General features: G+C 36.3%; 1 protein-coding gene across 1 annotated transcript; it reads left to right on the forward strand.

The window, feature by feature from the left end:
- The first annotated feature begins 14,713 nt into the window (after positions 1-14,713).
- On the forward strand, positions 14,714-15,688 carry LOC101600471 (olfactory receptor 5D13-like). Its single transcript, XM_004667655.3, has one exon. The coding sequence runs from the start codon at positions 14,741-14,743 to the stop codon at positions 15,686-15,688; it is 948 nt and encodes a 315-aa protein (XP_004667712.2). The 5' UTR covers positions 14,714-14,740.
- The last annotated feature ends 7,481 nt before the right edge of the window (positions 15,689-23,169 follow it).

Here is a 23,169-nt window from a genome sequence, read left to right on the forward strand (position 1 = left end):
GTGACCTGCATGTCCAACTTCAGCCACCTTCTGCCTGTGAATATGTAGTTTTCCCAGCATTGTTTTGAATAAGCTGCCCTTATTCCAATGTTTGTTTCTGGCAACATGGTTATGAATCAGTGGTGTGTCAAGGCTTCAGTTAGCAAATGGTTGTGCTGACATCACTTCTTTGGATATATACTAAGAAGTTCTGCAGCACTCTTTATATTTTGAGCCCCCTGGTCTGCATGTATGTTTTATATGCCAAGACTATGCTATTCTGTTCATATGCCTTTAGCATTGCTTTTTGGTGAAGCTTGCTTTAGCTATTAAGAGTATTTTAGTGCTGGCCAGATGGCTTAGCCATTAAGCTCTTGCCAATGAAGCCTAAGGACCCAGGTTCGAGGCTTGATTCCCCAGGACCCACATTAGCCATATGCACAAGGGGGCACACGTGTCTAGAGTTCATTTGCAGTGGCTGGAAGCCCTGGTGCGCCCATCCCCCCCCTCCGTCACTCTTAAATAAATAAAAATGAAAAAAAAATTTTTAAAGAGTATTTTATATCTCCATGTGTATTTGCAGACAGATTTGTATGTGATATAAGAAAGTCCATAACATCTTGCTGGGCCCACATTGAATCAGCAGATCTCTTTTAATTGTACAGTGTTAAATTTTCCTATATTTGAAAATATAAACCTTTCAATATTTCATTACATTCTTCAATTTCACTCACCACTGGGTAGTTTTTGCTGTATGGGCTTTTCACTTGCTTACTTAAGTCTGTTCCTTGGAATTTTTATCATTGTTGGTTACTGCAAATTACGGTTTGCATAATTTCTTTCTCAGAGTACTTTGACCAATAGAAGCTACTGATTTCATGTTGATTGTGTATGTTGTTAATATACTGAGTGTCTTTATAAGTTCTGATATTCTTTTTCCATGTCTAGAAACATACCATCACAAAGAAGTAATAATTACCTTTCTTCTTTTTCATGTAAATATGTTCTATTTTCTCTGATTAAACCATGCAGTAATATACCGAAGACAATGGTGAGAAGGGACACTGTTGTCTAGCATGTGATCTTGGAAGCACAGACTCTAGTTTTTCCCTATTCGGTAAGATGTCAACTGTAGTCGGTCTCACGAAGCCTTCATTTTGTTGAGATATGATCTTTCTGATCCTAATTAATTTAGGGCCTTTATTATGAAAGAAAGTTTAATTTTATAAATACTCCTTTGCCCTTATTGAGATAATAACATGAATTTATACTTTGTTTCACTTTTATCAAATACTTACTCATTTGTGCATGTTGAACTGGCCTCCCATCCTTAGACTGATACCAACTTGATTATTGACTGTGATTTTTTTTGTAACTTGTTATTTTATTTTTTGTTCATTTTTATTTATTTTTATTTGAGAGTGACAGATAGAAAGAGGCAGAGAGAGAGAGAGAGAGAGAGACAGACAGACAGACAGACAGACAGACAGACAGACAGAATGGGCGTGACAGGGCCTCCAACCACTGCAAACAAACTCCAGACACGTACGCCTCTTGTGCATCTGGCTAACGTGGGTCCTGGGGAATCAAGCCTTGAATCAGGGTCCTTAGGATTCATAGGCAAGTGCTTAGCCACTAAGCTATCTCTCCAGCCCTGTAATTTGTTATTTTTATTTGCCAGTAATTTGTGGCACATTTTACATTGTATTTGTTAGGTGTAATTTTCTTCTGCTGTAAAAACATCATTATTTATAACATTAGGTGACAACCATCTCACATATTGACAATATACAATGACTATAAGCCCCTCCCAGGGCCGCAGAGATGACTTAGAGGTTAGGTGCTTGCCTGCAAAGCCTAAGGACCAAGGTATGATTCCCCAGTACCTCCATAAGCCAGATGCAAATGTGGCATGTGCATCTGGAGTTTATTTTCAGTGGTTAGAGTTCTGGGGCACCAATTCTTTCTCCCTCAAAAGATTAAGTGAAATAAAAATAAATAAACAAACCTCTTTTTATCTTTTTAAAATATTCCATATATTACTTATGAAAAAGAGAGAGAGTTGCATATGCCAAAGCCTCTTGTTTCTGCAAACTCCAGACAAATGTGTCTCTTTGTGCATCTGTCTTTATGTGGGTACAAAAGAATCGAACCCTGTTCATCATACTTTGCAAGCCAGTGCCTTTGACTGCTGAATAACCTCTACAACCCCTCTTTTTAATTAGAATACAGGTATTTCATACTCTATTTTTTTATATTTTTAAAAAGTTATTAACAACATCTATACTTACAGACAATAAACCATGATCATTCCCCCCTGCCCGTGTTCCCCTTCACAACTCTACTTTCCATCATATCCCTTCCCTCTCACCATTAGTGCCTCTTTTATTTTGATGTGATCATCTTTTTCTCCTTTGATGAGGGTCAGGTGTAGGTACCGCTAGACACTGTGAGGTCATGAATATCAAGGCCAATTTCTATCTGGACAGTGGCATTGTAAGGAGTGGTACCTTTCCTTTGTCTCTTACATTCTTTCCTCCACCACTTACACAGTGGGCCCTTTAGAGGGTGTGATAAAGATGCTTCAGTGCTGGACACTCCTCCTCACTTCTTCTCAACACTATGTTGACTTTTGGGTCATCTTAATGGTCACTGCCATTGGACAAGAGAAGCATCTCTAATCAAAAGTGAGAGTAGCATTAATATATGAATATGAACACTAAGTATAGTGCTTACAGGGCAGCTTGGTGAGCTTAATATATGCATTTAGCCAGACAAGAGCAGGCTTTATGCCCCTAAAGATCATGAGCTCCCCTGCCATAGGCTTTTGATTAGGTTTTCAGTACCAAGCATGTATTCCCTCCAATACAGCAGACCTTCAGTCCAATTAAAGAGTAGTTAGTTTCCCCCAGAGAAGACATGCCACTATAGCACTCGTTCTGTCATTTGGCCTGTCTGGCCAAACTTGAGGCTTCCAGGGTCCACTGTTTTCACTGATTATGACTTTGTCTCCCAGGGGGTATATACAGTGCAGCTTTTCCCAGATTTCAGTCGGCTGGTCTATAGGGAGAAGGTTTTCATATTAGAACCAGCTTGATTTCTCAGGGACCTTGCTGCCCAGGCATGTAGAGTTTCAGCAATAGAGCCTTATCATCTCTTACTCATGAGAAACCAAGGGCCTTGGCAATAGCCTGTAATGCTTTATAAGCAACAGGGACCTCCCTGTCCAACAACTCACTAGAAGGTAACCCATCCCTGGCACTGGAAATTTTCTAGTAGAAATCCATGGCTTCTAGATGTGCCATTATCTTAAAAAGTAGGCTTTCATATGTTTTATTCAGATTATATTAAACTTTGATTGATCCTTTGCCCACTCTTCTCTTACTTAATTTCTTTCCCTGGCCTGACTTATACCATTCCACAACCTGTAATCTGTTCTTCTACTTACATATATACAATACCATCCCCTAAAGTTCTTCACCTTTCTCCCTCCCTTACAGCCTTTTTCTAGCTTATGGGCCTCTGCTGTTGATTTTTGGTTCCAGCTCATGTACAAATCTAAACATTTGAAGCTAGGAACTACATATGAGAGAGATAATGGGACATTTGACTTTCTGGGTTACCTCATTTAGTTTAATCCTATACAGATCCACTCATTTCCCCTGAAAATTTCATAATTAAGTTTTTCTTTACCATTGAATAGCACTCCATTGTGTAAATGTTCCACACCTTTATTATTCATTCACCTGTTGAGGAACATCTAGGCTGGTTCCATTCCTAGCTATTGTAAATAGAGCAGCAATAAACATGGCTGTGCAAGTATCTCTAAGGTAGTGAGAAGAGTCATTAGAATATATGCCTAGGAGTGCTATAACTGCTTGGATCTCCATAATTGGTATAGGTCTATTTAAATGGTTTATTTCATCTTGATTTAATTTTTGCATGTCATATGAATCAAGGAAATCATCCATTCCTCTCAGATTTTCAGATGTAGACCCTCATATATTCTTAAAGCATGTCCTTATGATTTTCTGAATTTCTTTGTTATCTGTTGTAATGGTTTTGTAATGGTGCCTTTTTCAGCTCTGATTTTATTAATTTTTTGTCTCTTCCCTCTTTCTTCTGGTCAGATTTGCTAAGGGTTTATCAATCTTGTTTACCCTTTCAAAGAACCAACTATCTGTTTCATTGATTCTTTGGATTTGTTTGTTTTATTTTGATTTCTCTTCATTAATTTCTGCTTAAATCTTTATTATTTCTTCCCCTCTACTGATTTTTGGTTTCCTTTGTTCTTTTTCTCTGAGACCTTAATGTGAAGCAGTAAACTGTTTACTTCTGAACTGTCTACTTTCTTAATATAGGCACTTAAAGCTATACATTTCCCTCAGGTCTGCCTTCATTGTGTCCCGAAGGTTTTGATATGTTGGACTTTCATCATCACTTGATTCTATGAATTTATTGATTTCCTTTTAGATTTCTTCAATGACACATTCATCATTCAATAGTGTACTGTTTAGTATCCATGAATTTTGGTATGCTCTGTAGTTTGTTGTTGTTGTTGTTGATGATGATTTATAGTTTAATCCCATTGTGGTTAAATAGAGTACAAAGGATTATTTAGTTTTCCTGTATTTGTTAAGGTTTTCATTGTGTCCTAATACATGCTCTATTTTGGAGAATGTTCCATGTGCTACTGAGAAAAAAAAATGTATATTATGCAGCCTTTGTATGGAATGTTCTATAGATATCTATAAGTTCTATGACATCATTTAATCCAGATGTCTCTCCATTTATTTTTTGCCAGGATGACCTGTCAATTGATGAGAGTGGGATATTGAAGTCACCTACTACAATTAGGCTTGGTGTTATATGTGACCTTAAGTTTAATAGTATTTGATGGATGAAATTGGGAACCCCCATGTTAGGTGTATATATGTTTAGAATTATAATGTCCTCCTGTTGGAGTGTTCCTTTAATCTGTATAAAGTGACCTTCTTTATCTTTCCTCACTAATGTTGGTTTGAAATCTGTCCTGTCAGATATTAGGATAACAACCCCTGCTTATTTCCAAGGCCTATTTGCTTGAAATACCATTTTCTATCCTTTCACCCTAAGACAGTATCTATCTTTTATTGAGAAATGACTTTCTTGGAGGCAACAAATAGCAGGATCCTGCCTTTTAATCCAGTCTGCAGGCCTGTGATTTTTGTTGGGGCATTAAGGCCATTGATATTAAGAGTTAATATTGAAAGATATGTGTTTATTCTTACCACTCTTCTTGTTTCATAGTATTTACTTTTTCCCTTTATTCTTTTATTTTAACAGCTATTTGAGTATGATTTATTTTTTCATGTTTCTTTATGTATGTGCTTGGCTTTGTCTTCAATGTAGATTCCTTCAGGTATTTTCTGTAGAAATGGCTTACTGCCATAAATTCTTTCATCCTGTTTGTTCTGGAACTTACTTATTTCTCCATCAGTTTAGACAGATAGCTTTGTAGAATACAGTATTCTTGTTTGACAGTTGTTATCCTTCTGAACTTGGAATACATCATTCCAAGCACTTCTGGCTTCGAAATTTGTGTTGAATAATCTGCTGTGATCCTGATGGGCTTGCCTTTATGGATGACTTGCCTTTTCTCTCTAACTGCTTTCAATATATTTTCTTTCGTTTGCTAGTTATAACATGGTGAAGAGAGGTTCTTTCCAAGTTTTGTCTGTTTAGTGTTCTAAAAACTTCTTTTGTCTTCATGAGCTTTACTTTCAGGATTTGGGGAATTTTTCTTTGATTTCTTGAAAATGCCTACTAAGCCTCTGGATTGATATTCTCATCCTTCTATTATACACTGAATTTTTGCATTTGATCTTTCAATAGTGCCCCAGATCTCTTGAAATGCCCATTCATACCTTTCTATTATCTTGCCTTTCACTTTGTTGGACTGTGTTAGATTTACCACCTGCTCTTCTAGTTTATATATTCTACCTCTCCTTTATCCATTCTACTGATGAAACTTTCCACACAGTTTTTTTATTTGACTGACTGTGTTTTGTTTTGTTTTGTTGTTGTTTTTTGTTTTTTTTTTTTGTTTTTCGAGGTAGGGTCTCACTCTGGTCCAGGCTGACCTGGAATTAACTCTGTAGTCTCAGGTTGGCCTTGAACTCATGGCGATCCTCCTACCTCTGCCTCCCGAGTGCTGGGATTAAAGGCGTGTGCCACCACGCCCGGCTTTGACTGTGTTTTTCAGTGCTAGTATTTCTGCCTGTTTTTTTTTTTTCCCCTCAGAATTTCCATTTCCTTATGTATTTGAATGACCTCTTTATTTCATTAAGCTGGTTTCCTGTTCTCTCTTCCTGTTAATTCCTTCAAGAGTTCCTTTTCTTCCTTAATTCCTTTGTTTTCTTCTTTGATTACTTTGATTTCTTCTTTGATTTATTTGAGTACAAATAATAACATTTTTTGAAAGCTATATCAGGCATTTTATCTAAAACAGTTCATTGGAGGGCATTTTTGATTGATTTATAATTTTGAATAGGATTGTATTTTCTTGATGTTTTATATTCCTTGTATTATAATGTTGCAAGTTTTGCATCCTATGTTGATTTGATGCTTAGATTTTCTAATAATCTATGGAGCTTTTAGATTTGGATACTCAACTTTATGTACCTTCAAAGTAGGAGTTAAAGGTGCTAAGGGTAGCTCTTGTACTCTGATCCAACCACAGAACTAATCCTAGGTGTTGAGTTTCCCTCTTATTCAAGTATTCTAGTGGGCTAGGTGGAACAATTTACTGGCAAAGTCTAAAATTCAACTGAGCAATATACACGTTCAATAAAAAGAGTATGCAACTACGGGGATGTAAACAAACAGATAACCTCATAAAGCCACAATCCCTAAGGGTGTGTGTTGCTGTACCCCCTTGACCCTGTCAGCTGGGAGGTTGGGATTTGTGTTCTGAAAAGGGTTCCAGGTCAGCCTGGGTCTGAGTCAGACCCTGCCCCTGATAATCGCGGGAGAAAAAGACAAAAGTTCTATGAATGTGAAATCATTATAGGAAGCAATAATCCACCCCCAGATACAGTTTAATTTAGAATGTTAAAGTCAAACAAGTATATGTAATCCATATCCTGCCCTGACATAGAAAGACAGAATAGCACTTCCACTGCAGGCCTATGTACCTGGGTTTTTGTCATTCAACCTTGTTGCCTTTTGGGTGCCTTCCAATCTCAGGAAGGCTGTGTGCCCACCTCGATCCTTCTCTATTGTGCTTGAATTTGGAGCTCTGATCAGCTGGATGCTGGATGCCCTGCTGCTGGGTCCAGAGGGTCATGGTTCTGTCGGTTGGGGGATGAGACAGTGCAAGAAGCCTGAAGTTGTACTAGAAGTGCTCAGCTGGTCCTGGTTGTGTCCCGCTGTCTCTCCTCCTTTAAAGGAGGTTGATGAGGTTGGAAAAGACCCTTGTTTGGTCTCTGCTCCACGTGGGTCCACACAGATTGCATCCAGGTCCAGGTCTCCAAGGTCCTCAGTGGGATTCTGGCTGATTTCCTCCTTTCTGATAGATCTTAGTCTCTCCTGCTTTTCTGCTGTGGCCAGTAGAAACTTATGCACCTTCACTTTTTAGGCAAAGAGTGTATTTTGGTGTGATTTTGCTCAAATCCCTCCCTAGGCTGGATGCGTGCAACTTCTGTGCTGCCATACTTCCTGGAAGTCCTGATACTTTGATAACACCTTAGTTATTGACATGTATGTTTATAAATACTCTTGTTTCAAATTTGACCAGACAGTTTTTTTTTTATTTCTATCAGATTTTCCAATTTGTTTGAATGCAGTGGTAAAAAGTAATTCTTAATTGTCCTTTTAATTTTCATAAATTATAGCATCTCATTTTTCATAACTAATTTTATTTACTTCTATCTTTTGTAATTATTCTTTTGTTAGTTAAATTAAAAGTTTTGAGATTTTGTTTATTCTTTCAAAGACCCTGACATTTTTGTTTGTTGTGTTTTTGTTGTTTTATCAAAGGAGGGCCTCATGCTAGTTCAGGCTGACCTGGAATTCACTATGTAGTCTCAGGGTGGATTCAAACTAAATGTGATCTGCCTGCCTCTGCCTCCCAAGTGCTGGGATTAAAGTCATGCACCACCACGCCCACCAAAACCCTAATATTTACTTGTATTATTTAGTTACTAAGTTAGTTTTATATTGTTGCTGGGGGTTTTTGTTTTGTTTTTGGTTTGTTTGTTTGTTTGTTTGTTGAGGGAGGATTTCACTCTGGCCTAGGCTGACTTGGGATTCACTCTGTATACCCAGACTGGCCTCAAACTCATAGTGATCCTCTTACCTATATCTCCCAAGTACTGAGATTAAAGGCATGTGTCACCACACCTGATTACAACTATTTTATATATAAAATATTGTTAACATTTTGTTTCCTTTTTAGTTCAGATAACTCTTCTTTTACTAATGTTGGGATTTAGAAATTAATTATTAGGTTCCAGAGTTCCAATTAAGTTTCTGTCGTAAAAGTAACAAGAAACCAAGAAGTGTTGAATTTATTCAACAAAACTATCAATTGTCTAAAAAAGAAATATATGCAAAGTAACTTCTACCTTTACATAAAACATAAGGATAAATGTCAAATGAAAGGTATAAGTCATACTACACACAGTGTTTATAAATAAAAAATGTTACAAAGAACAACATGTAATTTAGTTTTTGTGATCTTAGAAGTATTATTATACTCAGGATCATATTGCTGGGAGAAATCACTTGACCAAGAGCAGCTTGGGGAAAAAACAGGTTTATTTTGATCTACAGATTTGAGGAGAAACTCCATGATGGTGGGGAAAATTACAGCATGAGCAGAAGGTACACATCACCTCCTAGCCATCATCAGGGGGACAATAGCAATAAATGAGTGCGCCAGACTCTGGCATGGGGAAACTGGCTATTACACCCATAAGCATGCCTCCAACAATAGACTGCCTCAAGGAGGTGTTAATTCTGAAATCTCCATCAGCTGGGAACCTAGCATTTACAAAAGTTAACTTTATGGGGGACATCTCAATCAAACCATCACATTATGCCCATGGCTGTCATAAACCGTTAACCATCCATGCTGTCAAATGCAAAGCATTCAGTCCAACTTTAAAGTCCCCACAGTTTTCTTTTTAACAATCCCATTGGTGATCAAACATCCCCATAATCCAATGAATTTTAACTGAGCCATAATAACATTACCCCTGCCCCTCCCCACCAAAAACCCACAAGGGCACAGAATAAACACTCACACTGCAAAACATAGCATTGGGCATAGCAAAGAAATATTCAGCCAATAAAATATTTAAACTGGGCAAACATAAAACTCTGTAGCTCCATGTCCAACAACACTAGTCAGTACCAAATCTCCAAGATTGATAATTCTAACCACTGACAAGTCTCTGGAGTCCCAATTCTGCCCCTCCAGCTAGACTACTCATTGTCCTTGAAAACTTCACCCAGGGCTAGCAGCTCTCCTTAGTAGCCATCTTGTAGTCCCAGCATATCCACTGGGTCTCCACTTCAACCCACAGTCCATCCTAACAGCTCCATTGGGTCTTCATGCAGGCATCCAGCAAACCTGCGTCACACTGCCCATAACCATTTCAAACACAAGATCATGTTGCAAATTTAATGATCCTCTCATTCCTGAATTGTTATAATCCATAATACTAGATGGGGTGCCAACTTGTTCATCCATGGGGGAGTAAAGCAAACTTTAAAGAACAGGACACACCCTAAACACCAGGTACCTCAAAACACTGCATTCTTTCTGCTGTCCCAAGGAAGCTCTGCTGGCCCACCCTCAAAGGTTATAATCTCTCATACAATTGGCGCTGAAAAGGCAGCACTTTGGGCTCAGATATTTCTTTATATGCCTACAATACACTGCCTGCAAGAGGTGTTAATTCCCAAATATTCATCACCTGAGTACCTAGCATTCAAAATACCTAAGCTTATGTGGGACCCCTGAATCAAACACCACAAGTGTCATATTTCACACTATCATTGGAAACTTTTCTATTGGGGTGATGCGGACACAAGTCTTCACCCCAAATATGTCTCAGATGGCAGACCAAAGAATGATTATACCAGTACTAGTTGTATGAACCACTGAGCTTATTGGGTAATTACTTACAAAGCATAAAGAGAAGGTTACTTCTAAGAATGCCTGCCCCCCCCCCCCAGCATAGCCAGTTAGATGGAAGTTTCTATGTCAAAATTACTCCTTGGATGATCCTCCCTCAGTCTCATGATGAGGGATTACTGACAGAGCATTAGGGGCCCAGAATTAATATTAACAGGTGAAGGATGAGCAGTCTTATTCAACCCTGAATGACAACTTCCCTGTGGCTGTTTCCAGAAGCTCTTGGACCCTGTCCATGAGTATGAGACCACGGAGTAGCACTTCAGTGGAGCTTACTGGGTTTCCATGGGGATGATCCTCCCTCAGCCTAAGGGTGAGGGCTTACTTATAGAGCATGGAGACTCCATAGACACCACCTCAGTGGAGTGCAGTGTATCATGATTACCGCTGCAGATGCTCCTCCCTCAGTCTTGGAGTGAGGGTTCACTTACAGAGCATGGAGGCTCCAGAGAAACAATGCCAGTGGAGCTCATTTTCCCTAGGTCTTTTCTTCTCTATCTACTCCATCTCCCCCTGAGGTCATAAGAACTTGTGCATTATTGGATACACATGGGACAGGTGTGCCTAAATCTCAGAGGGGGGGGGTCTGATGACCCTCCCCATGCCATCTCTTGTGTGTTTAGCCTGCTTCTTTTGAAACAGCTGGACATAGTTGTTTATACATTTCACCCACCATGAACATATAGTGCTTTAAATCAGTCACTTGATTGCTATAGAATGTTTGTACTTTCCTAATAGGGGACCAATCTTGCCAAGTTCTAATAAGTTTTAGTGATTTATATTAATTATATTTTTAATTAACAGGAAATAATTTTCTTCATTAGTCTTGTTTGTAGCTAATGTAAACACTCCACCATGAATCTCTAGGGTCTGATTCCCTAAGGCTCTGAAGATAGAAATAAAAATAAATGCAGGATATATGTATATTATCTTTACCACACTGAGAGGCTTTATTTGCTTATCACATGGTTTTGTTATAGTAATTTTAAAAAATCTCTGCTGGTGCATTTACCAGAAAATATTTTAAATAAGTTCCCTCTGCCAATCCCTAAGTTGAATAATCTTTGTTGTCAAATTTTTGAAACTTAACATAATAATTTACTAAATTATTCAAAGATGCTATTGATACATAAATTCAGAGGGCGTCTGGTGTCCTGTGATTAGTTTATCTTTGTATGACATTATAATTCACATGTGGGAAGTACTGAAGCCAGAAATACACTATTTTTTGTAGAGAAAAAGCTCTGTGAGCCTAGTGGCAGTTATACCAGTCTCATTCAGCTGATAATAACAATACAAGGTACTGAACTCTGTTTCATCATAAATAATTTTGCTATCACTTTATTTTTGGCATTTATTAGTCTGCTTTAGTAATGTGTAATAACCTGGGTGCATAGTATAGTAATACCAATTAACCATTTTTAACTTTTAGCAGTCTCTTAGAGGAAGATATTATATACATGTACTTAATAAAATATGTATTCCAACTTTTATAGCTGGCAAACAGTGAAACTTTGAAACCAATATTAATCACCAAAAGTTTCTGAAAGAATATAGCATGCAATTTCTCAAAACTACATAATACCGATTAAAATTTGAGGGAATACTTTGATGTTCTTGACGGACAAAATCCCTTAGTGAAAGCATTAGGAGTCGAGGAATATATTTTGGAGTGGCTTGCTGGTTCAGAGGTATGACTACTGCTTAGGATATATGTGAAGAAAGTATTTTCTTTATGAAAGTTTGAAAATGATGAGTAAATGGATAGAATATTATGGATTTTCAATGACATTGGAGATTTATTGGTCTTTAGAAATGCTCAGATTAAAAATGCTTTATGAAACATTCTTTTTGTCAATGTTCAAGCATTTTAGCACCATCCTCAATAAAATTTAACAAAAGTTTCATGCTGCAAGGGGGCGCATGCATCTAGAATTCGTTTGCAGTGGCTGGAGGTCCTGGCTAGCCCATTCCCTATCTCTCTCTCTTTCTGTTGCTCTCAATTAAATTAAAATTTAACAAAAGTTTCATGCTGGGTTTGAAAGCACATACTGCTATTTTGATGAGCACAAGGGTGTGAGAGTGGAACTTCAGACAGAAGGACTTGTTGATAAACTCTTGAATTTTTCTTTAACTTTCTTTCAAAGTTGAGATGAAAAGAGATTTTAAGGACTAAGAAAGTGACAGTAATAATACTAATGATTAATAATATTTACAGGATGACAGCACTTGTATATACAACTAGTTAAGGTTCAGTAATTAAATAACTTGTCAGAGTCAAATTTTAATAATGAAGTAGAGCTTCAATTCATACTGACCTGGTTCAAAGTCAAAGGTCTTTCCTAAATGTCATTAACATTCTAAAGACTCTGCAAATGACCTGTCAACAAGGCTTGGCTAGTCAGCAATGCTGCTTTTGGTATCTGAGTCATAGTTATATGATGAAAAATTTTACTATTCGAGTGAATTAATGAAGTTTTCATGCACAGAAAAACCAGAAAGTGCAGATGGGTACAAAAATAGAAATATGGCTTGATATGTAGAGAATAAGCATAGCAAACACCAAAATCTTATAAAAGCACTATTGCATTTTATTGAAAATATAGTGCACATTTATCTCCTTAAGTTACCACAAAAGGCATAGAATGAAGAGGGGTAAGCATACCAGTGAGTCAAATACTACCTTTTCCTCTTATTTAATTACACACATGTTTCTATAACTAAGAGTATATTTTGTTCTGAATGTCATATTCTAACTTGAATAGACCAGTGCACACAACAGATGTTAAGAGTTTAAAGGTAGTCCAAATTAATTAGCAACCATTTTCTAGAAATTTGCTACTGGGAGAAAACAGTAAGCTATCTAAGTATTGTAAAATGATAACCATTAGACAAGTATTTGCTCTTGTAAATGAAATTTTGGGCAAGATGTCATGTTCAGTACTGAATCATGTCTACATAATCTCATTGAACAGAACCAAAACCAGGTTTAATTCCAAAGATGTGAACTTTAGTTTAAGAAACATGCATGGGAAATGACACACATGAATAATCAAGGTAATTAATAAAACACAAGAATCAGTTTGATTGATCTTGATTTAGAGAGTTAAAGTTTTTTTCTTTTTTCACTCTGTATTCTCAGGGTGGCCTCAAACTCACTGTGACCATTCTACCTCTGCCTCCAGAAAACTGGGGTTAAAGGTATGCAGCACCACACCTAGCTAGAGTTGAATTATTTTAGTTGAGGTACTTATATCAAAGCATGCCCACTTTTGTTGATGTCTGATAAAATTAACCATATCTTGTTTGATGGTTCTTGTTGTAGACATAAAGCTCTATATGTAATTTTTCTTATCCAGAAAGGATTCCCCAAATACAGCAATTTAAATTATGGTACTTAGAACTATTGCTTGCAAAGCCTGTTGGCCTTGGTTCAATTCCCCAGTACTGAATAAAGCTGTCTATAGATCATCTGCAGCAGCAACAGGCCCTGCCACACCCATATTCATTCTTTCTCTCTGTCCCTCTCTCTTTCTCTCTTTCTGTGTTCTTGGAAGTAATTAATTAATTAATTAACAATTAATGAACAAAAATTATTTCATATACCAATCAGAGCAATATGGGATACAGAAAAGATGCAAACTGATAGATCTATGTATTTTGTATTTATAAATGAATGAGCAGTGGTAACATATCTACAGAGTAGTGATCTTATGAAAGCCCCTTTACTATGAAGAGTCTATATACTATTGTTTATTATAAGTTAGATTGATGTTATTCCCAGTATTCATGTGTGAAGATGGTAAGATCATATATTTGTGATTCTCAAAATTAGTTGTGAAGTTGAGCGTTGATTGCATTGTGTTTATCATTTTTATAACCAATATTAGGAATTTGCTTATCAAACAAAAAATGAAAAAGTTTATATTTTGTTACTCTGTATTCTTTTACATGTATGTACTTACTTTATACAAGAAATCACATAAGTTCTGCTCATTTACTATGCTTTCTAATGTTCTAACTGATAGAAAGACAATATATCTCCCTTCTCAGAGATATATAAATTGATAAGTAAGCAGACGGATATATAGAAATAAATTCTGATAGTCAATTACTAAACCATCTGAAATAAGAGAAGAGTTATTTCAAAATTCAAGAGAACCTCTAATATTCTAAGAAGGGAGTTTTCTAATAGTCTAGATCCCTTATACATGTTCACAACATAGAATCATGGGGAACAACTTCAGTGTCAATACTGTTGGTAAAGTTAGTTATTTAAGATTGAGATGTCTGAATGGAGAATTTTCTGCAGCCTGAAATATAAGATATTCCTAAAAAGTAGCATTGGAAATGGCTGCTGAGAATGAATTTCACTAAGAAAAAGAATTAATGACATTTTCCCTAACTTTCCTAATAAATATATGGGTAGAAACAAACTGTGTCATGATGAAAGGTTTATTTAAGCCATCTGTTAATATACATCCCCACAGGAATCAAAATGTTCTGCTTTCCTATCATATTGGCCACCGTATGCAACTACTTAGGCTGAATGCTCATCTTTCCTTCCACAGGAACCAAATGCAGCAGAACAGAAATCAGAGTACTGGAGTTGTCTTTGTCTTCCTGGGATTCTCAGAATATCCAAACTTGCAGGTGCCACTGTTCCTGGTGTTTATGACAATCTATACCATTTCTGTGCTTGAAAACTTAGGTATGATTTTGATCATCAGGATTAATCCCAAACTCCACAATCCCATGTACTTTTTCCTTAGCCACTTGTCTTTTGTTGACTTTTGTTACACTACTGTAATTACACCAAAACTGTTACACTACTTGATAACAGAAGACAGGTCTATTTCCCCCAAACGATGCCTAGCAGAGTTTTTCTTTGGTTGCACTTGTGTCATTACCCAAACATTTATGTTAGCTGCCATGGCCTATGACCGCTTTGTGGCTATCTGTAACCCATTGTTGTATACAGTTGCCATGTCTCGTAGGTTCTGTGCTCTCCTGATAGCTAGCACTTACCTGTGGGGTGGACTTTGTTCCTCCACACTCACTTATTTTCTTTCAGCACTGTCATACTGTAGATCTACCCTCATTAATCACTTCTGCTGTGAGCACTCTGCCATCCTCTCTGCAGCCTGCTCTGACACCACGCTCAGCCAGCTGGTATGCACAGTCATTTGTACATTCAATGAGATCTGCAGCCTTATCATCATCATTGTGTCCTATGTGGTCATCTTTGTGACTGTCATCAAGATTCCTACAAAGGGAGCACTCAGAAAAGCCTTCTCCACCTGTGCCCCCCATCTGACTGCCATCTGCTTCTGCCATGGGACGATTCTCCTTCTCTACTGCGTTTTCGAATCTAGAAGCTCCCTGCTCCTGGTCAAGGTTATCACTGTGTTTTATAGCATGGTCATCCCTATGCTGAACCCTCTTATCTACAGTCTCAGAAACAATGATGTAAAGGAATCTGTAAGGAAGTTAATTCACATACAAGGCCTTTCTCACTCATCATAAATACACACACACACACACACACACACACTTTCTCTTTAAGTAGTATCTTAAAATTTTTTTATGTGACCGGACGTGGTGGCACACAACTTTAATCCCAGCATTCAGGAGGCAGAGGTAGGAGGATCACCATGAGATCAAGGCTATCCTGAGAGTACCTAGTGAATTTCAGGTCAGCCTGAGCTAGAGTGAGACCCTACCTCAAAAAAAATTGTATTTGTGTTTACCTTTATATGTCTGGATACTTCAATAATTTAAAAAATATTTTTAAGTCACAGCAATGAATTGTAGGTATTTGAAGTACGGTTTCATGTTTCACTATACATTTGCTGTGCAAAATGTGCAAATTAATGCATTTAGAGTATTCACCACCTGGAACATATGTTGAACATTTCTCTGCAAAATGCTGTATGATTTTTGTGTGGAAATCAAGCACCCTAAAAAACTTATACATATATAATGTTTATTTTACTTTTTAAATTTTTATTTATTTTAAAGAGTAAGAGAGAGAGAAAGAAGCAGACAGAGAGAACGGGTACACCAGGGCCTCCAAACCCTGCAAACAAACTCCCAAAACATGTGCCACCTTGTATATCTGGCTTATGTGGGGCCTGGAGAATTGAACCTGGGTCATATGGCTTGCAGGCTAGTGCCTTCACTGTTAAGTCATCTCTCCAGCCCTGGTGTTTATTTTAATCTATTGATAGTGCCTTATGTATCAGTAGTATTTTTTAATTTATATGATTTTTATATAAATATATTCATCAAATGAAAATAAGATTTCTTAATTTCATGAAACACTTCTATAGTTCTACATGCATTTATACATTGTTCTAACAACAATTGTTTCCTCTGTATAAGAAAAATGAACACCAAATAAAACCAAAAACATTAGAGTACCACAGTTTCTATTTCTCAGATTCATAAATATTTTCACATATTCTTAGTTGGCTTATCCCTGTGCTTAGATTGCAATTATTTTTTTATCAAAAATATGTTATGAGGGCTTGAGAGATTGCTCAGTGTTTAAAGTGCTTGCCTACAATGTCTAATGATGGAGGTTAGATTCCACAGTACCCATGTAAAGCCAGATGCACAAAATGGAGCATACATTTGGAGTTCATTTGCAGTGACTAGTGACCTTGATGCACTCATTCATTTCCCCCCTCTCTCCTTCTCTCTTTCTCTTTCTTTGTCTCTCTCTTGCAAATAAATAAAAACATTTTTTAAATATGTTGTGAGACTTGAATGGACTATGTTTCTAAGAAGAATGTTAACAAGCAGAGGTTTTGTTCCTATAGCAATATGAAAGCCTTACTGCCAATTAAAATTCCCAAATTTCGCTTTAAAAGGAAATATTTTTCTAAGAAGACAAACAGAATTATGGTTGATTATACACAAAAAACATCATATACCTCCTGAAAATCTTGTAATCACAATATATATTTCCTAGCATTAGTAACTTTTCTGATATTCCCTTAATTAAAAAAATTATGAAAATTTATATATATAGAAGAATGTGGTGATTATGCAATATATATTTCCAGCACCAAGTGAATTTTAAGGTAAAACAACATATAATTTGTACAGGTATGTGAGTAAACCTCACCCTTTGTAAAATTCAGATAAAATTATTTATCAAAATCCTCTAACCACATATGCTCACACATACATACACCATAAAAATATTTATATGTAGGTTTAAATACTAATTTTGAAATCCTATGAGAATATTTAGCTCACATTTCTGTTATTTTCACAAGTAAAATAATCTGTTATAAATGACCTCATCAGTACATATATTTTTATAGATTTATTGTCTCTTACAAGATAAAATCTAGTTACAGTGGCAAATTGATAATTTAACTATCACATTTTCTTTAACTTTGGGTTTTAACATATAAGCACATACAGCATATACCAAATACAGTACATTTTATATTGCATTTACATCCCTTACATACAATTATTTCTGCTTTTTAGTTGTGGCTTTCTTTAAATGTACAGCATATGTACTCAATGGAATGTATAATTTAATATGTATCATACCATTGAAAGACTAAACAATATTAAATAAATAGTTTAAACCTATTGTTTTATAGCATGACTTGTGGACATGTTATAGATAGATAGATATACATATATATATGAATTGTGTATATATATGTGTGTGTATATATATATATGTATATATATACACACATATATATATACATCCATGTATATGTTCATTTACATAGTTTATTTATATAGCTTTGATATAAAACATTACCGTGTTTATTTTGTAAATAAGAGGCTAACAATTCAGAATACAAGAGTACAGATTGCAGTTGAATGGGCATCCAAGTGCAAGGAAATTTACCAATATTTTGTCTTCCCTGTATGGCCTCAACCATGATCAGTAGCGGAACTCATCTGTTTAAACCAAGAACACAGCCCATCAACTTGTGGAGATTCTGTCTCAAGCTGGGCTAGTGATAGATTATAGATAGACAGATGATTGATAAATGATAGATGAATGGATGGATGGATAGATAGATAGATAGATAGATAGATAGATAGATAGATAGATAGATAGATAGATAGATGATAGATAGATAGATAGATAGATAGATAGATAGATGATAGATAGATGACAGATAATTTTTTTCAAATTTTTATTAACAACTTCCATGTTTATCAAAATATCCCATGATAATACCTTCCCTCCCCCCATTTTCCCCTTTGAAACTCCATTATCCATCATATCACCTCCTCATCTTAATCAGTCTCTCTTTTATTTTGATGTCATGATGTTTTCCTCCTCTTATGATGGTCTTGTGTAAGTAGTGTCAAGCACTGTGAGGTCATGGATATGCAAGCCATTTTGTGTCTGGAGGAGCATGTTGTAAGGAGTCCTACCCTTCGTTTGGCTCTTACAACCTCTTCCACATTAGACCCTGAGTCTTGGAAGCTGTAATAGAGATATTACAGTACTGAGCACTCCAGTCACTTCTTTCCAGCACCATGATAACTTCTGAGTCATGCCAAGGTAACTGCCATCTGAAAAGAGAAGATTCTCTACCAAAAGTGAAAGTAGCATTAATATAAGGGTATGAACATTAAGAGAAAGGCTTACTGGGTAGTTTTATAAGCATAGCATATACATTTAGCTAGACAGCAACAGACATTACACCCCAAGGGCTCATGACTACCCCTGTTTTAAATTTTCAGTATAAGGGATGTGTTCCCTCCCATGGAGCAGACCTCTAGTCCAATTAGTGGGCAGTTGGTTTCCACCATGACTAATGTGCCACTATTGCAGCCATTGAGTCATTTTGCCTGGCTGGCCAAAAATTAGGCTAGCCGTCTCCACTGTTGAGCATCTTCACTGCTGATTTCTCTTTCTCCCATTGAACTGCATGCAGAATGGCTTCTTCCAGCTTTCTTTCAGCTGGTCTACATGGAGGAGGTTATCAGCTCAGTTCCAGCATGATTTCTCAATGGCCTTGCAGCCAAGTATCTGGAGTCTTCAATAATAGTGTCTTACCATCTATTCCTGGTTGGAAACCAAGGGCCTGTGCAGTGGCCTATGAAGTTTTGGGGGCATCAGGAACCTCCTTGGCCAACAACTCACTGGAAGGTATCCCATCTCTGGCATTGAAAATTTTCTAGCAACAATCTATGGCTCCTGAGTGTTCCATTGTCCAAAAAAGTAGGATTCTATATGATTTATTTGCATCCTCTTAGATTTTGAATAGCCCTCTATCCACCTTTCCTTTACTCAATCTCTTCCCCTGACCTCACTTTGGGCCTTTTCACCCCCATTAATCTATTCTTCTACACGCACGCACACACACACACACACACACACACACACACACACACATACACATATATATAAATATATAAATGTAGAAGAATATGCATATATATGTAGAAGAATAGATTAATATTATATATATTAATATATATATTAATATTCAGGTAAATATATATATATATAGTACCATCCTATTAAGTACCCCCCTCCTTTCCTTTTTCTTCTCTTTATATTTATTTTCTGGTTTATTGACCTTTGATACTGATTTTTCTTCTTACTCACATGGAAGTTCAATCATCTGTAGCTAGGATCCACATATGAGAGAAAACATATGACGCTTGGCTTTCTGGGCCTGGGTTACCTCACTTAGTATAGTCCTATCCAGATCCATCCATGATCCTGCAAATTTCATAACTTCATTGGACTTAATTCTTGTGCATGGAGAGAGAAAAGAATCTATTTTCATCCTTCTAAAGATGAATATCCAGTTTTCCCAACACCATTTACTGAAGAGGTAGACTTTTCTGCAATGAGTATTTTTGGCATTTTTATTGAATACTAGGTGGCTATAGCTACCTGGCCTTACATCTGGTCCTCTTTCTGTTCCATTGATCTACATGTCTGCTTTTGTGCCAGTACCATGCTGTATTTGTTACTTTGGCTCTGTAGTATAGGTTAAAATCAGGTATGGTGATACCAGCCTTATTTTTGTTCCTCAGTATTATTTTAGATATTCGAGGATTTTTGTGATTCCAAATGAACTTTTGAATTGTTTTTTCTACTTCCATGAAGAATGCCATAGGAATTTTGATGTGTAGATTGCTTTTGGTAAGATTGCCATTTTCACAGTATTTATTCTCCCGATCCAGGAGCAAGGGATGTTTGTCCATTTCCTAGTGACTTCTGAAATTTCTTGCTTAAGTGTTTTATAGTTTTCATTGTAGACATCCTTTACTTCCTTGGTTAGGTTTATTCCTAGGTACTTTGTTTACTTTGATTCTATTGTGAATGGGAGTGATTCTCTGATTTCATCCTCTGTATGTTTGTTGTTAGCATATATGAATGCTACTGATTTCTGTGTGTTTATTTTGTATCCTGCTACATGGCTGTAGGTGCTTATTAGCTCGAACTAGTAGAGTCTTTAGGGTCCTTTATGTATAGAATCATGTCATCTGCAAATAATGATAACTTGATCTCTTCCTTTCCAATTTGTATCCCTTTTATGTGTGTCTCTTGCCTTATTGCTATGGCTATGGCTTCCAGTACTATAATAAATAAAAGTGGGGATGGTGGACACTCTTGTCTTGTTCCTGATTTTAGTGGAAAAGCTTCTAGTTTTTCCCCATTTAGCAATATGTTGGCTGTAGGCTTGTCATAAATAGCCTTTATTATATTGAGATATGATCCTTCTACTCTCAGTCTCTGTAGGACTTTTATCATGAAGAGGTGTTGGATTTTGTCAATTGTATTTCTGCATCTAATGACATGATCATGTGATTTTTGTCCTTCAGTCAATTTACATAATGTATTACATTTATCAATTTGCTTATGTTGAACCATCCCTGCATCTCTGGGATAAAGCCTACTTAGTCAGAGTGAATGATCTTTCTGATATATTCCTGTATTCTGTTTGCCAATATTTTGTTGAGAATTTTTGCATCTATGTTCATGAGGGAATCTGGTCTGTAATTTTCTTTTTTGTTGTTGTTGTTGTTCTATCTTTGCCTTGTTTTGGTATCAGGGTGATGCTGTGTTCATAGTAGGAGTGTGGTAGGATTCCTTCTTTTTATATTTTATGGAAAAGCTTAAGAAGCAATGGTGTTACTTATTCCCTGAAGGTCTGCTAAAATTCACCAGTGAATCCACCTGACCTTTGCCTTTTTTAGTTGGGAGATTTTGATACCTGCCTGGATCCTCATATTTGTCTATTTAAGGTGATTAATATAGGCCTACTTAAGTGATTAATCTCACCTTGATGTAACTTAGGTATGTCATATAAATCAAGGAAATTATTCATTTCTTTCAGATTTTCATACTTAGTGGAGTATATGTTTTTATAGTATGTCCCTATGATTTTTTGGAATTTCTCTGGTAAGTGTTGTAATGTTGCCTTTTTCATCTCTAATTTTATTAATTTCTGTCTCTTCTCTATTTCTTTTGGTCAGATTTGCTACGGGTTTATCAATCTTGTTTATCCTTTCAAAGAACTAACTGTTTGATTCATTGAGGCCATTGATATTAAGAGACATTATTGAAAGGTATGTATTTATTTTTGCCATTTTTTTTGTAGTTTTTCCGGTTTTATCTTTGCTCTCATGTGTTAGCTAGTATTTGAGTATTGTTGGTTTTTTCCAGGTTCATTATATGTGCACTTTTCTTTCTCTTCAGGATGGAGGACTCTTTCCGGTATTTTCTGTAGAGCTGTTTTTGTCGTCAAATTCTCCTTTCACCTGCTTTTGTTGTGGAATGTCCTTATTTCTCTGTCTATTTGAATGGCGAGTTTTACAGGATAAAATAACCTTGGTTGACAGTCATTTTCTTTCAGAACTTGGAATACATCACTCCAAGCCCTTCTGGCTTTTAAAGTTTGTATTGAGTAATCTGCTATGATCCTGATGGGTTTGCTTTTGTGGGTCACTTCATTTTTCTTTCTAACTGCTTTCAATATTTTTTCATTAGTTTGTGTGTGTGGTAGTTTAATTATACTATGGTGATGAGAGGTTCTTTCTAGGTTTTGTCTGGTTGGTGTACTAAGGGATTCCTGTATCTGCACTGGCACCTTTTTCCCAATTTGGGGAAAGTTTTCTTCTGTGATTTTGTTGAAGACACCTACTATGTCTTTGGAGTGAAATTCTTCTCCTTCTACTATGCCCTGAATTCTTATGTTTGATCTTTTCGTAGTATCCCAAATATCTTTAAATTCCCATTCATACTTTCCTATTACTTTGTCTTTCTCTTTGTTGAACTGTATTAGAACTGCCACCTGGTCTTCTGGTTTAGTTATTCTGTCCTCTCCTTCATCCATTCTACTGGTGAGATTTTCTGCAGAGTTTTTTATTTCATTAACTCTGTTCTTCATTGTTAGTAATGCTGACTTGTTTTTCCTTATTATTTCTATTTCTTTTTTTTATGTCTTGTATTGACCTCTTTATTTCATTAAATTGGTGTCCTGTGTCTACTTTGACTCCTTTGTTTTCCTCTTTCATTCTTTGATTTCTTCTTTGACTTCTTTGAGCATATTTATAATCATTCTTTTGAAATCTTTCTCAGGCTTTTCCTCTAACTTATTCTTACTAGAGGTCATTTTTGGTCATTAATACTTTTTGGTGGATTTATATTGTCTTGATTTTTGGTGTTTCTTGTGTTATAATGTATATATTTTTGTATCTTGGATTAATTTAATGCTTGGATTTTCTTGTTAACTACAGTATTATTAGACGCATCAATCAAACTGATGTTATATATCTTCAGGATAGGAGCTTAAGGTGATAGGTATGTCTCTTAAGACTCTCAGAGTATCTAAAAAAGTGACCTTAGGTGTTAGGTTTGACTGCTATGAGAGTATTCAAGTATGCTAAGAGGAACAAAATACAGGCAGATTCTAAAATGCAACTAAACAATATACACTTTCAATGAAAAACAGTACAGAGTATTTATGCAAGAGTAGATACTATGACAAACA

This window comes from Jaculus jaculus, chromosome 1, assembly GCF_020740685.1.
Source record: "Jaculus jaculus isolate mJacJac1 chromosome 1, mJacJac1.mat.Y.cur, whole genome shotgun sequence".
Lineage (NCBI taxonomy): Eukaryota > Metazoa > Chordata > Mammalia > Rodentia > Dipodidae > Jaculus > Jaculus jaculus.

Coding starts and splice junctions, on each gene's coding strand:
- LOC101600471 (XM_004667655.3), top strand. CDS start 14,741: ATGCAGCAGAACAGAAATCAGAGTACTGGAGTTGTCTTTGTCTTCCTG.